The sequence below is a fragment of the Nomascus leucogenys genome, chromosome 19, assembly GCF_006542625.1.
Source record: "Nomascus leucogenys isolate Asia chromosome 19, Asia_NLE_v1, whole genome shotgun sequence".
NCBI lineage: Eukaryota > Metazoa > Chordata > Mammalia > Primates > Hylobatidae > Nomascus > Nomascus leucogenys.
Genome location: NC_044399.1, coordinates 76,001,473 through 76,015,751, shown reverse-complemented (window position 1 = coordinate 76,015,751; position 14,279 = coordinate 76,001,473). Strand labels below are relative to the sequence as shown.

The following is a 14,279-nucleotide window of genomic DNA, read 5'->3' as shown; positions in this document are numbered from 1 at the left end:
TCGCCTTTACCTCTCTTCCCGTCTCTTCTCTTTGGGCCTTTCCCTTCCCCTCTCTCCCACTTCCTGTGGTCTCAGTCTTTGTTTTTTATTTTATTTATTTATTTATTTTATTTATTTATTTTGAGACAGAGTCTTGCTCTGTCACCAGGCTCAAGTGCAGTCGTGATCTCGGCTCACTGCAAGTTCCGACTCCCTGGTTCAAGAGATTCTCCTGCCTCAGCCTCCCAAGTAGCTGGGATTACAGGCGCGCACCACCACGCCCAGCTAATTTTTGTATTTTTAGTAGAGATGGGGTTTCACCGTGTTGGCCAGGATGGTCTCGATCTCCTGACCTCGTGATCCACCTGCCTCGGCCTCCCAAAGTGCTGGGATTACAGGCGTGAGCCACTGTGCCTGGCCAATTTGTTTGTTTGTTTGTTTGTTTGAGATGGAGTCTTGCTCTGTCACCCAGGCTGGAGTGCAGTGGCGCGATCTCAGCTGACTGCAAGCTCCGCCTCCCAGGTTCACGCCATTCTCCTGCCTCAGCCTCTCCGAGTAGCTGGGACTACAGGCGCCCGCCAACATGCCCGGCTAATTTTTTGTATTTTTAGTAGAGACAGGGTTTCACCGTGTTAGCCAGGATGGTCTCGATCTCCTGACCTCGTGATCCGCCCGCCTCGGCCTCCCAAAGTGCTGGGATTACAGGCTTGAGCCACCACGCCCGGCCTTTTTTTTTTTTTTTTTTTTTTTTTAGAGACAAGGTCTCATTATGTTGCCCAGGCTGGTTTCAAACTATCCTCCTGGCTGGGCCTCCCAAATTGCTGGGATGATAGATGTGAACCAGAAGACCCCGCGTTTCATCGTCTCTTTGCAGCTATCTCCTTTCCCGTGTGTGCTGTGTTCTATCGCAGTCTGTTTCTCTCTCTCTCACTCCTTCCTCCTTTTGTTTTGTTTTGTTTTTTCTTTTTTTTTTTTTTTTTGAGATGGAGTTTCACTCTTGTTGCCCAGGCTGGAGTGCAATGGTGCCGTCTCAGCTCACTGCAAACTCTGCCTCCCAGATTCAAGCGATTCTCCTGCCTCAGCCTCCCGAGTAACGGGGACTACAGGCGCCCGCCACCACGCCGGATAATTTTTTGCATTTTTAGTAGAGATGGGGTTTCACCATGTTGGCCAGGCTGGTCTCCAACTCCTAGGCTCCAGTGATCCCCCCGCCTCGGCCTCCCAAAGTGCTGGGATGACAGGCATGAGCCACGGCACCTGGCTGCCCTTTCATCATTCTGTCTGTGGATCTCACGGTTCCAGCCCTCAGCATGGCTTCCCCTGGCTGGTTGGCCCTTGGTACTGCGTCGGTTACAGCCAGCCCTGTAACCCATCTCTGGGTGTCCTGGGGAGACTGTATTTCACTGTTTCCATCTTCCGCTCTGCTCTTCTCCCAGCCTTAGTGTATTTTAGCTTCTTTTCTGTTTATTTCTCCCTCTCTCTTTTTAAACTTCGTCCCCCAAATATTTATTGAGCAGCTATTCCATGCCAGGCACGATTCTAGGCACTGGGGGTAGAGTGGGGACCAAGGCAGAGCATGCGCCAGCCTTCAAAGAATGTTTTTCTCTCTTTTTTTTTTTTTTAAGACGGAGTCTCGCTCTGTCGTCCAGGCTGGAGTGCAGTGGTACAATCTCCGCTCACTGCAAGCTCCGCCTCCGGGGTTCACGCCATTCTCCTGCCTCAGCCTCTCCCAGTAGCTGGGACTACAGTCGCCCGCCACCACACCCGGCCAATTTTTTGTATTTTTACTAGAGATGGGGTTTCACCGTGTTAGCCAGGATGGTCTCGATCTCATGACCTCGTGATCTCCCTGCCTCGGCCTCCCAAAGTGCTGGGATTACAGGCGTGAGCCACCGCGCCCCGCCCAAAGAATTTTTTTTTTTCTAGTGGAGAGACAGACAGCAGGCCAAAGAACAGAGAAGCACGTGACCCTGGCTGCCCGGCTCCTCCCATGGGGCGGGGAAGTGTTGGCCAGGCCAGCATGGACGACATAGGGAGACCACATCTCTACAAAAAATTTTTTAGGCCGGGCGCGTTGGCTCACGCTTGTAATCCCAGCACTTTGGGAGGCCGAGGCGGGCGGATCACGAGGTCAGGAGATCGAGGCCATCCTGGCTAACACAGTGAAACCCCGTCTCTACTAAAAAATACAAAAAATTAGCCGGGCGTGGTGGCGGGCGCCTGTAGTCCCAGCTACTTGGGAGGCTGAGGCAGGAGAATGGCATGAACCCGGGAGGCGGAACTTGCAGTGAGCCGAGATCGAGCCACTGCACTCCAGCCTGGGCGACAGAGCGAGACTCCGTCTCAAAAAAAAAAAAAAAAATTTTTTTTTAAATTAGCTGGGTGTGGCCGGGCACAGTGGCTCACGTCTGTAATCCCAGCTCTTTGGGAGGCTGAGGCAGGTGGATCACGAGGTCAGGAGATCGAGACCATCCTGGCTAACACGGTGAAACCCGGTGTCTACTACAAATACAAAAAAATTAGCTGGGCATGGTGGCGTGCACCTGTAGTCCCAGCTACACAGGTGGCTGAGGTAGGAGGGTCACCTGAGCCTGGGAGTTCAAGGTAGGGGGAGCTTTGACCATGCCACTGGACCCCAGACTGGGCGACGGAGACCCTGACTCAAAAAAAAAGGAAAAGAAAGTGGGGATATTTTATATAAAATTCAGTCGTTCCAGTTCCCTTTCCTTCTTTTCTTTTTTTTTTTTTTTAAGACAGAGTCTTGCTCTGTTGCCCAGGCTGGAGTGCAGTGGTATGATCTCGGCTCACTGCAACCTCCACCTCCTGGGTTCAAGCAATTCTCCTGCCTCAGCTCCTGAGTATCTGAGACTACAGGTGCCTGCACCACGCTTGGCTAATTTTTTGTATTTTAGTAGAGATGGGGTTTCACCATATTGGCCAGGATGGTCTCGATCTCCTGACCTCAGGTGATCCGCCTGTCTCGGCCTCCCGAAATGCTGGCATTACAGGCGTGAGCCACCGCGCTTGGCCTCCAGTTTCTTCTGAGAAAAAAAAAAAAATCAGATTTGGTAACATCTGGCCGATTCCACATGACAATAATCGGTTGAAGCTTTGTCAAGGCTGTCCCTGTAGATGGGGGTTGCAACTTCCAGGCCCCCCAGTCTCCATCAGGATGTTCCCCACTCGGAGGTCAAGGTCTGACTGCCCTGTGTCATTGCAGGGGTTATGCTGTGGCTCTTTCTTTCTTTTTTGTTTTTTGAGACAAGGTCTTGCTCTCTTGCCCAGGCTAGAGTGCAGTGGTGCGATCTCGGCTCACTGCAATCTCCACTTCCCGGGTTCACGCCATTCTCCTGCCTCAGCCTCCCGAGTAGCTGGGACTACAGGCGCCCGCCACCACGCCCAGCTAATTTTTTGTATTTTTATTTTATTTTATTATTATGATTATTATTATTTTTTGAGACAGAGTCTCGCTCTGTCGCCCAGGCTGGAGTGCAGTAGCACCATCTCGGCTCACTGCAAGCTCCACCTCCTGGGTTCACACCATTCTCCTGCCTCAGCCTCCTGAGTAGCTGGGACTACAGGCACCCGCCACCACGCCCGGCTAATTTTTTTGTATTTTTAGTAGAGATGGGGTTTCACTGTGTTAGCCAGGATGGTCTCGATCTCCTGACCTTGTGATCCGCCCACCTCGGCCTCCCAAAGTGCTACGATTACAGGCGTGAGCCACCGTGCCTGGCCGTTTTTTGTATTTTTAGTAGAGACGAGGTTTCACCCTGTTAGCCAGGATGGTCTCGATCTCCTGACCTTGTGATCCGCCTGCCTTGGCCTCCCAAAGTGCTGGGATTGCCCGTCACCATGCCTGGCTACTTTTTGTATTTTTAGTAGAGATGGGGTTTCACCATGTTGGTCAGGCTAGTCTCGAACTTCTGATTTCAGGTGATCCAAGGAGACTTTCTTTATAAGCAGAATTCACCAGCAGCCTTGGTCTTCCCACCCCAAAGTCCCATTGCTCTGCCCTCCCACACTCCTTCAAATGGCAGTGCAGATCAACCAGCAAATGCAGCCTGGCAGGGGTGGGGGTCAGGAACGCATCCCAGTCAAGGGACAGGGAACCTGGGCACCAGACAAGAGGCAAGAAATGTGTGATCTAGGGAGAAAGAGACACAGGAGCCAAGGAGGAAGCTGCTCGCAGCCATTCTCAGCATACATTTATTTAGTGCTTACTGTGTGCCAGGAAGTAAGCCAGGTGCTAGAAACGGCAGAGGAGCAGGGAAGAGGCGCATCAGCCACTGGGTTGACCCTGGTTAATACAGGGTACGGATTAACCCTTCAGGCTCCCTTCCGAGGGTCTGGGCCGGGTCTTGGGGCCGCTCCTGCCCAGGTGTTCTTTCCAGCAATGGAAAGGGATTCAGCGAGGTAAGACCCTTCCCCTCTCCTCCATTCGGGGAGAGGCACACAGGCAATCTCCTGCACACTCTTCCGAACATGTACACACCCTGACATGCCCAGATGCATCTCATACTTAGATACACACACAGGCACACAGAGGCACGGTCACGCAGTTGTATGAGGATGCAGCATACAGGTGCCACCTACATGACTGTACCTTGAGTCGCCCCACTCAGCAGAAACCTCACTCAGCAGAAACCTGTCTACTAGTGATTATCTCGAGCAGCTATTTGGCCAAGTCTTACCAAAATGTGAAAGCCACAAAAGAAAAGTGAACGAGAGAAGAGTTTCTTAAGGCTTTGCTGAGAGAGGGCTTCGGAGAAGGGTGGGGTCAGCAGATACAGACCTTACTTTTTTTTTGAGATGGAATCTCGCTCTGTCGCCCAGGCTGAAGTGCAATGGTGTGATCTTGGCTCACTGCAAGCTCCACCTCCTGGGTTCAAGCGATTCTCCTGCCTCGGCCTCCCGAGTAGCTGGGATTACAGGCATCCACCACCACACCCGGCTAATTTTTGTATTTTTAGTAGAGATGAGCTTTCACCATGTTGGTCGGGCTGGTCTCGAACCCCCGACCTCAAGTGATCCACCACCCCCTCCCCCCTTCGGCCTCCCAAAGCACTGGGATTACAGGCGTGAGCCACCGCACTGGGCCCAGACCTTACTTTCTTGACTTGGCCACAAGTCTGTCCTGCTCAGAGCTGCTGAAAGTGGCTCTCCTGTTGTGTGGGCTTGGGTGTGGGGTGGTGGCCCTTTCCCTGTCCCAGCTGCCTTCTTCCTGGGCACTGAAAACGATGCTACCATTGTTAAGTGCCAGGCGTCCCACCGTGTGGGTCTTCACTGCGTATCCACGTAGCTACACCCCGCAGGCATTCTTTCCTCCCTTTTGCAGACTATGGCACCGAAGTTCAAGCCTCGCCCAGGGCCACCAAGACAGTCCTCTAGCCTTTGGTCTTCCCTCCTTGCCTCCTCAGCGTGGGGTGGTGGAGCCTCGGTGTGAGAAGGATCGGGGTCTGGGCGCTGCCAGTGGCCCTGGCTCAGTCTCAGAGCTGCCCGGGGGGGTGAGGATGGCTAATTTGAGGAGCACAGGCGGAGGCTTCATGCTGGCAGGGAGAGGGCTGGGCTGCGGCGGGCCACCCAGGTGGAGTGTGCTGCACCTCCTTCAGTGGCCTTCAGGAGCTCTGTCCTCACCCAGGGGTTGGGGTGAGTCAAGGCATGGGGAAACCGGCTCACAGAGGCCACCTGCTCACCCTGACCACCCCACCCCAGGGGGCCCCAGGCTCCTACCTCTCAGAATCCCACGGTCTGTATTGGCAGAAGACGGGCTGGCACCCTTGAGGTGGGCCCCTGGTCGTTGACACACATAAAGGGAGCTGCTGCTGAAGAAGCCCCGACGGCCGATTCTGTGGAGGCTTCTCAGAGCTCCCGGCAGGACCCCCTCACCACAGGAGGCCCACAGCCCGGCCCACAGCCCCTCCCAGCTGCAGACTGGCTCACATTCACGCGGCTGCCACACAAGTGCATCGGAAACGCCACTTGGCTGAACATGTCTGCGCTGCTCATAAGCCCAATACTGGATGTCCCGCTATTTTCAGCCCCTGGGCCTATGGCAAAGTGACGCCCTCCGCAGAGTGCACCGCACGGGGCCATGACAAGGAAGGTTTAAACGGAAGTTCTGGCCAGGACTATGCTGGGTGCAAGAGGGGACAGGGACGGAGCAAAACAGAAAGGACCCAGTGAGGGTTGGGACCTTGTGTATAGGTCCAGGCAGCAGGAGCTGCAGACAGAGGCCTAGAGGGTTTGGAGAAGGCCGACCACAAAGACATGCCTAGACCCCAGAGTCTAGTGACGAGAGGGGCTGGGGGCAGTGTTTCTGCAGCAGCCCCAGCCCCAGCCCCAGCCCCTTCCTCACTTATCAAAACCCCAAGGGCAGGGAGCCCTGCCTGCTCCTTCCCCCCGGAGCCTGGAGGATGAGGGGCAGACAGAGGCCTGGCCACTGGTGCCTGCTCCTTCCCCCCAGAGCCTGGAGGATGAGGGGCAGATGGGAGGTCCGGCCACTGGTGCCTGCTCCTTTGATCAGCTGTGGTCCCTTCCCCTTCACAGGGCACTTGTCTTGTTGTTGGGGTCACCAGGGAATTGCTCCCCCAAGTACCCATCAGCCTCCAGGGCCCAAATGATTCCATGCAGTAGCTCTTGCCCCCTCCTCTGAGAAAGCTCTTGGCTCCCAGAAATGGAAACCATGCCTGGGCCTGCTCCCCTTCCTTGGGCTGTGGCCCCCCTGCCACAGAGGTCCCCCCGCCACAGAGGCCCCCCCGCCACAGAGGCCTGGTGGTCCCTGAGCTGCTGCTCCGTGTGGAATGTCCTGGTCTAGAGGGCTGTGGCTGCTCCAGTGTCTTAAGACCCATATGTGAGTCCTGGCTCTGACCTTGAACAAGTTACTCGAACGCTCTAGGCCTCATTTTTCAGTTGTAAAGCAGGGATGATCGTATGTGTTTAACTCCTAGATTGTTATCAAGTCAAGGACAACAATAGGAAAACATGTCACCTGTCAGCTCCACACAAGGCAAAGTAGGATGGGTGGCCCCTGACTAGGGGTGGGGGTGCAGGGGGCACCCGACTCATCTGGCCAGCCACAGCCTCTGTACCCTGCTCCCATTTTCAGGCCTCAGTCCCCAAGCACTGTTGGCCCTGGACTGTTTTCCCAGCTCAATTCTGGTTTCTCAATGCCTGCTTCTTCCCAGTAAGTGCCACACCCTGAGGGTGGGTGGGAGAGTGAGGCAGCGGTGCCCACTTTGGCTGGGACTGGGCACTGCTGGGGACAGCACGGGCCACGTCTTCCCCATCTCAAGACTGGCTTTTTGGCTGGGCATTGTGGCTCATGCCTGTTATCTCAGCACTTTAGGAGGCTGAGGTGGGAGAATTGCTTCAGCCCAGGAGTTCCAGACCAGCCTGGGCAAAATAGCAAGAACTCGTCTTTATGAAAAAGAATAAACAAATTAGCCAGGCATGGTGGCACACACTTAATAGTCCCAGACACTTAGGAGGCCAGGGTGGGAGGATCCCTTGAGCCCATGAGTCGGAGGCTATGGTGAGCTATCAGTTGCACCACTGCACTCCAGCCTGGGTGGCAGACCAAGACCTCAACTCAAAAAAAAAAAAAAAAAAAAAAAAAAGGTGGCCCTTTCCCAGCTGGCAGCACCCTGGCTAGTTAGGGTTTCCCCGAATCTGCACTCCTGTTTGACGGCGGGTCTCAAACGCTGGGAGGCAGCAGAGTCACCGGGCAGCAGCAAGGCCTGGAGTCTCCATTTGGAACCAGCACCCGGGAGCCTCTGCTGGGGGTAATCATGGAGCCGCACATGGAGGCTGGTGGCTCTGGTGGTTCGAGCCATTCCTCAGCAGCACGGCACACCCGCTCCTGAGGAGCCACTGAGCTCGAGCGTTCGGAAAGTGCTGTCAGTGCTGGCTATAAGGAAACAGGCTTGACTTTAACTCAGCCTTTCCCGAATTTGACTAGAATACTTTCTTGAAAATTAGAATAACCACTAACATCACAAAACGAGTGTTCTCAGGAGTGGACATGTTGATCTAGTTTTTTGTTGTTTTTTTTTTTTTTGAGACGGAGCCTTGCTCTGTTGCCCAGGCTGGAGTGCAGCGGCGCGATCTCAACTCACCACAACCCCTGCCTCCTGGGTTCAAGCGATTCTCCTGCCTCAGCCTCCCGAGTAGCTGGGATTACAGGCACACGCCACCACGCCCGATTAATTTTGTATTTTTAGTACAGACAGGGTTTCTCCATGTTGGTCAGGATGGTCTCGAACTCCTGACCTCAGGTGATCCTCCCGCCTTGGCCTCCCAAAGTGCTGGGATTATAGGCATGAGCCACCGCGCCCAGCCTTTTTTTAAATATTTGAGTGAACTAAAGCCTAGGAGATGTGTGTGCCAGCCGCCCAAGCTGTTAATGCGGAGCGTGAATGTGGCCTGGACCTGCCCTTTCCTCTTCTCCTTTCATCCCCCTCCCCCACGCCCACATCCTGAACTGCTCTGAGCCTGCAGAACCCAGCGGGAATCTTCAGGGTTGTGGAAGGGTGTAGAGATGGAAAGGGACCAGGATTCGCCTGTTTGGCTGGGAAAATCGGCAGAGGAGGGTGGCTCACACTTCTAAGATGTCTGCCGAGTTTGTTTGGGGTGGGGGAGTAAGGTCTTTTCCTGGCCCACTGTCAGCAGTTCCCCAGAGAGACGAAGAGCAGCTGGGTATGGCTGGAGCTGGTCGGTGGCAGAGAATCTTGTCCTGCCTTTTCTTCTCAAGCTCAAAATAGGCACATGCAGCTATTAACTGATATGCCAGAAGGGGCATCCCTTACCAGGAGGAAAATGGATTTATTGCTTTATAAAAAAGAAGTCTAATAAAACTGAAGAGAAAATAACTAAAAATGCAAACATCAACTCACCCCTCTAAGCACGCCCAGGAGGTCTCAAGACACACTTCTGGGGGCAGTCAAGGTGGGTGGGTTGGTGGGCCAGGCGGACGCCTCCCCCCTCATCAGCTCCAGGGCCCCGCGGAGCCCGCCAGCAGGGGGTGCTGTGGGCCTGTGGCCTTGGACAAGCTCCCGGCCCCACGCCAGGATGGCTCCTGGGCGCTGGCGCAGCTGCAGGCCTGGCGGTTCCCGCCTGCTCGGTGGGGATAAGGGCTAACTCCTAGAGCCCGCCTGACCCCACACACCCCTCGGACCCACCCACGTCCGCACCCCGGCCTGGACCTCCGTGTCCGCCGGCCACAGCCTTTCGTCCACCCCCACAAAAGCAGCTGTGTGTAAGCAGGGGGTGCCCTGGCAGCGGCCCTCAAATTCCCTTCAGGTGGCGACAGGAGCGAGGGTGACAGTGGAAACGTGTCCCTGGCATAGGCCCTGGGGGAGGAGGCGAGGGGCCACGGGAGACCCCTGTCCACCAAGCCCGCTAAACCCTCCCCAAGGCGTAAGCCAGGTGGGGCTTCTCCACTGGCCTCCAAGGGGTGGACAGGCCCTGGACAGGCGACAGGGCGCTGGAATTACAAAGGAATTAGCACCAACAACAGGAAGCGGGTCCTTCCTTCCTCAGGCAGCCTCAGACTGGCCGGGGAGGGGGTGGGGGCCAGGCACGGGCGAGACAGTGCAAGCCTTTGTCCTCAGGCAGGTACGGCCGTGGGCATGCAGCCGAGGAGCAGGTGGCAGGCAGGGGACGGCAGCCCCCTCTGCTTTGGCAAGAGGCAGAATCCAGACACTGGCGGGAGAGCGCCTGCCTGCCGGGTGTTCCTTGCTCCTCCTGCAGGCGCCGCGGAGACCCCGGGCCCCGGGTCCTTTGGGGGGCGCGGCAGAGCAAAGTCAGGGCAGCCCCTGCGTTCGGCAGGAGAAAACTCGCATGTCCCGGGCCCTCTCCCGTCCTTGCACCACAGAGCTCCGAGGCAGGGCCCCGGGAGGGAGCGTGAACTCTGGCAGGGAGATGGCGAGGGTCCTGGGGGTGCGTGGGGTACTCTGGAGGGGCAGGACAGGGGTCAGTCACTGAAGCACAGGCAGGAGACCGCAGTTCCGAAGTGGCAGCCGCTACACGAAGGCCTCCTGGTTGGACGAGCCGTTGATTTTCAGAAAGAGTTTGTCGTCCTCCTGCCTCTGCTGCAGCTGCCGCTCCAGCTGGCGCCGGTAGCAGATCAGGTAGAGCGGGAGGCAGAAGCCCAGCAGGCTGAGAAGGAGCAGCCCCACGTTCACCTGGGGAGGCAGGGAGGCCGCGCATCACAGGGCGTGGCGGTGGGCTGAGGCTGCAGACCCGCCCTCCACTCGGGTTTGGGAAAAGGGAGAAGGTCACCGGGTGGAGTGGGGAACGAAACAAGAAGGCCCACGAGGTCCCAGGGCCTGTCATTCCGTATTCCAGCGTCCTAGTTCCCAACTCTTCACAGGCCACGTGGCCACCCTCAGGGCCTGGGCCCCCAGGAAACAGGGGCACACGGGCTGATCTGAACCTCTGGGCTTGGAACAAGTTCCTGGTTCCTGGTGAGGAAATCTGGCCCTTGCAGGTGGGGCGGGGACAGGAACTCTGTTCTTTTTTTTTTTTGAGACAAAGTCTCGCTCCATCGTCATTCAGGCTGGAGTGCAGTGGCGCAATCTCAGCTCACTGCCATCTCCGCCTCCCAGGTTCAAGTGATTCTCCTGTCTCAGCCTCCCAAGTAGCTGGGACTACAGGCACCCGCCACCACACCTGGCTAATTTTTGTGTTTTTAGTAGAGACCTGGTTTCACCATGTTGGCCAGGCTGGTCTTGAACTCCTGACCTCAAGTGATCCTCCTGCCTCGGCCTCTCAAAGTGCTGGGATTACAGGTGTGAGCCACCACGCCCGGCCCAGGAACTCTGTTCTGTTTCCTCCCAAATGAGGTCCAGAGAGGACATGTTTCTTCTCCTGCCTGGCCACCATTCACAAAGGGACTCTTAACCGATCCTAACCAACGCTCCCACATGTCCTCGGGGCCCTGAAGCCCCCGAGGGGGGTCCTGCAGCTCGCAGTTAGCAGAAAGGGGCGGGCGCTCATGACCCACCATCCCCCGACCCCTCTTACCCACAGAGGGTCTCCCTGGAGGGGACCCATCATGGCCAGAAACAGCGGCTGCTGCAGGAGGGCGAAGAGCGCACTAATCAGCGACTGCAGTCCTGTGAGGCTGCCGAACTGGGTGGAGGGGTACCTGCAGGGCAAGCGACAGCTCACAGCCATCCTCCCTCCTGGGCTTTGCTTGGCCCCAGGTGTCTGGTGACCCCAGGCTGCACCGTTGGTGCCAGAGAAGGGTGGGGTGCCAGCCCTTGGATTCCTTCCTGCTGGGCAGTCCTGTTTTTTTTTTTTTAAGATGGAGTCTTGCACTGTCGCCTGGGCTGGAGTGCAACGACACGATCTTGGCTCACTGCAACCTCCACCTCCCTGGTCCAAACGATTCTCCTGCCTCAGCCTCCCTAGTAGCTGGGATTACAGGTGCCCGCCACCACATCCGGCTAATTTTTTGTATTTTCAGTAGAGACAGGGTTTCACTACGTTGGCCAGGCTGGTCTCAAACTCCTGACCTCGTGATCTGCCTGCCTCAGCCTCCCAAAGTTCTGGGATTACAGGCATGAGCCACCGCACCCAGCCCTGCTGGGCAGTTCTGCAAAGTGTTTCTCTTTGGACCAGCTCCAGGTCCCAGACTCTGGGGAGGGCCCAGACTCTGGGGAGGGCCCACCCCACTCAGCTGTGCCTGGGGCCTGTGGGTGTCTGGCTGAGCCGAGTGGAAAGCGTGGTGCCAGCGGGGACCTGTGGTTTGGGAAACAGGCCCAGAGAGGAGTGTGGAGGCTGGACTTGGCTCCGCAGTGCCCTCGTCCAGAGAAGCATTGAGTAATCGTGGAAACTCAGCACCACAGATCCTGCCCCCTCCCTCAGACCCTGCCAGGACAGCCACAGCTTCCGCCAGGCCTGGGGAGGGGCAGGTGGAGGGCAGGCGGAGGGCAAGCGGAGCTGGGATTACCCCAGGGGCTGTTGCGGGAATTGGGAGAGAGTTCCGGGCTAAATCTTGGCACACGTCAGGCTCTGCTGGCCCAGAGGTGGGAAAGGAATCCCAGCAAGGAATGAGCTGGTCCCACATCAGAGACTGTGGATGATGGTATTTGAGTTTCAGTTTTTGGATCAAGGCCTGAGCCAGAGAAGGAGGAACCACCGTGGTTCCTTATGTTTCTGGGGCTTCTGGGAAAAAGATACAGTTTCATGTTAGCCAGGGCTGGAGAAAGCCATGGCCAGAGCTGGGCGCGCTGAGGCTCTGGATGGGGCCCGTCTGGTGTATTCTGCACTCAGTCACCCATGTTGCTGCCCGTGATGAGGGCCATTTGAACTTTGGCATTTAGCTTCAGGCAGCCAGAACCTACCCATCCTTCCCGGTGAGCAGCCAGGGCCGGCCCCAGGACTCGGTGGTGGCCCCTAAGGCCATAATGAGCTGCACAGGTGCCTGACCCTGGCTGGGGGAACTGACTTCGTGTTGAATGCCAAGGCTTGTGGGCACCCAACTGTCTGCCCACTGACCCGCTTCCCACAAGGTATGGCCTTTCCCTGACACACCCAGCAGAAACCCTGGTACCTGTCCCCTGATGCAGGAAGATGAGCCCTTCTGGGACAGGCTGACCCTGCCTCAGAGTCTCAGTCCCACCAGCAACCTCCCCCCGGCCATTCCCACGCCCTCGCCCACCAGGCCACCCGCAGCTTCCAGGACTTACACGGCGGCGTACAGGCCCCCGACAGCGGAGTGGATGAATCCTCGCACGATTGTGTGCAGGATGAAGGAGAGGATCTGGGGAGGAAAAGGAGACTGTGAGCATAAGGCCTTAAGGGACCCTCCCCTCAGCCCCCGCCCTCCAATTCCTGGGGGCCCTCACCTCAGGGGCAGCATCGGCCTGGGGTCGGATCAACCCCATCCTCCGGAGCCAATTGTGAATTTTCAGAAATTTTGCAAGCCAGTCGTTAACACAGTCATTTTTTGTTTGTTTGGTTTTGTTTTGCTTGAGAAGAAGTCTTGCTTTGTCGCCCAGGCTGGAGTGCAGTGGCGTCATCTCGGCTCACTGCAAGCTTCGCCCCCTGGGTTCAAGCAATTCTCCTGCCTCAGCCTTCGGAGTAGCTGGGATTATAGGCCCACAAAACCATGCCCGGCTAATTTTTTTATTTTTTAAGCAGAGATGGGGTTTCACCATGTTGGCCCGGCTGGTCTCAAACTCATGACCTTGTGATCCACCCACCTCAGCCTCCCAAAGTGCTGGGATTACAGGCGTGAGCCACCGTGCCCGGCCTAACACAGTCATTATTAAAAATTAAATTATAGGCCGGGCACGGTGGCTTTCTCACCTCCCTCGTGAAGTGTTTCTTTGCTTTTTGTTTTGTTTTCTTTTTGTGGTTTGTTCTGTTTCATTTGGTTTTGTTTTGGGATAGTCTCGCTCTACACCCCAGGCTGGAGTGCAGTGGTGTGGTCTCAGCTCACTGCAACCTCCATCTCCTGGGTTCAAGCGATGGTTCTGCCTCAGCCTCCTGAGTAGCTGGGATTACAGGCACGTGCCACCACGCCTGGCTATTTTTTTTTTTTTTTTTTTTTTTTTTTGAGACAAGGTTTCATTCTGGTTGCCCAGGCTGGAGTGCACTGGTGCAATCTCAGTTCACTGCAGCCTCAACTTCCTGGGGTGCAGTGAGCCAAGATTCTCCCACCTCAGCCTCCTGAGTAGCTGGGACTACAGGTGCACTCTCCAACACCTGGCTAATTTTTATTTTTAGTAGAGATAGGGTGTCGCCATATTGCCCAGGCTGGTCCTAGTAAAGTTCTGTCACTGTCTGTGGGAGGACCCCCGCCCAGGAAGGCTGCTGCTGGAGGAGTTTGCAAACTCCGAGAGGCACTTTTTAATGATCTCTGGCCGGCACAAGAGCCGTCCTCTTGGCCACCAGGTCCCTGTGGTTGCCTTGTCTTCTGTACACAGCCCTGCCACCCCGCCCAGCAGCCAGGACCTGTTCCCAGGAATGTGGGTGGCGGGGGGGGCAGGGGCTGCTCTTGGCAGTGTTGAAAGAGGGCTGTGCCCAGTGCCCACACACACACACACACACACACACACACACACACACATATGCACACGCTGTGCAGGCCTCTCCACCTCAAATGCCTTGTTGCCTTTTTACAACTTTTCTTTCAGTGAGACCTACATAAAACAAAAACATGACTGTCCCCACTGAGCACTGCCCCTCGACTGGACAAGGCGGTTAGGGCAAAGATCCGCCAGTCTTGCAGAGAAAGCAGCCCAGGAGGCCAGGGAGGGCCAGAGGGATGCAGCACCCCCCGGGGCCGG

At 56.3% G+C, this 14,279-nt stretch overlaps 1 protein-coding gene across 10 annotated transcripts in view; it reads right to left on the bottom strand.

Annotated features, from left to right (window-relative positions):
- Positions 1-8,764: 8,764 nt before the first annotated feature.
- Positions 8,765-14,279, bottom strand: part of SLC43A2 (solute carrier family 43 member 2) — a 52,802-nt gene continuing 47,287 nt past the window's right edge. For 5 of the 10 annotated variants that reach the window (XM_030799287.1, XM_030799288.1, XM_030799289.1 and 2 more), the window contains 3 exons: positions 12,675-12,748; positions 11,005-11,128; positions 8,765-10,163 (listed from right to left, as the gene is read on the bottom strand). In XM_030799287.1, coding sequence (XP_030655147.1) covers positions 10,002-10,163; positions 11,005-11,128; positions 12,675-12,748 — 360 coding nt within the window. In that variant the 3' untranslated portion in view covers positions 8,765-10,001. The remainder of the gene's footprint in view (positions 10,164-11,004; positions 11,129-12,674; positions 12,749-14,279) is intronic. The other 5 variants (XM_030799291.1, XM_030799290.1, XM_030799292.1 and 2 more) reach the window with 2 other exon arrangements.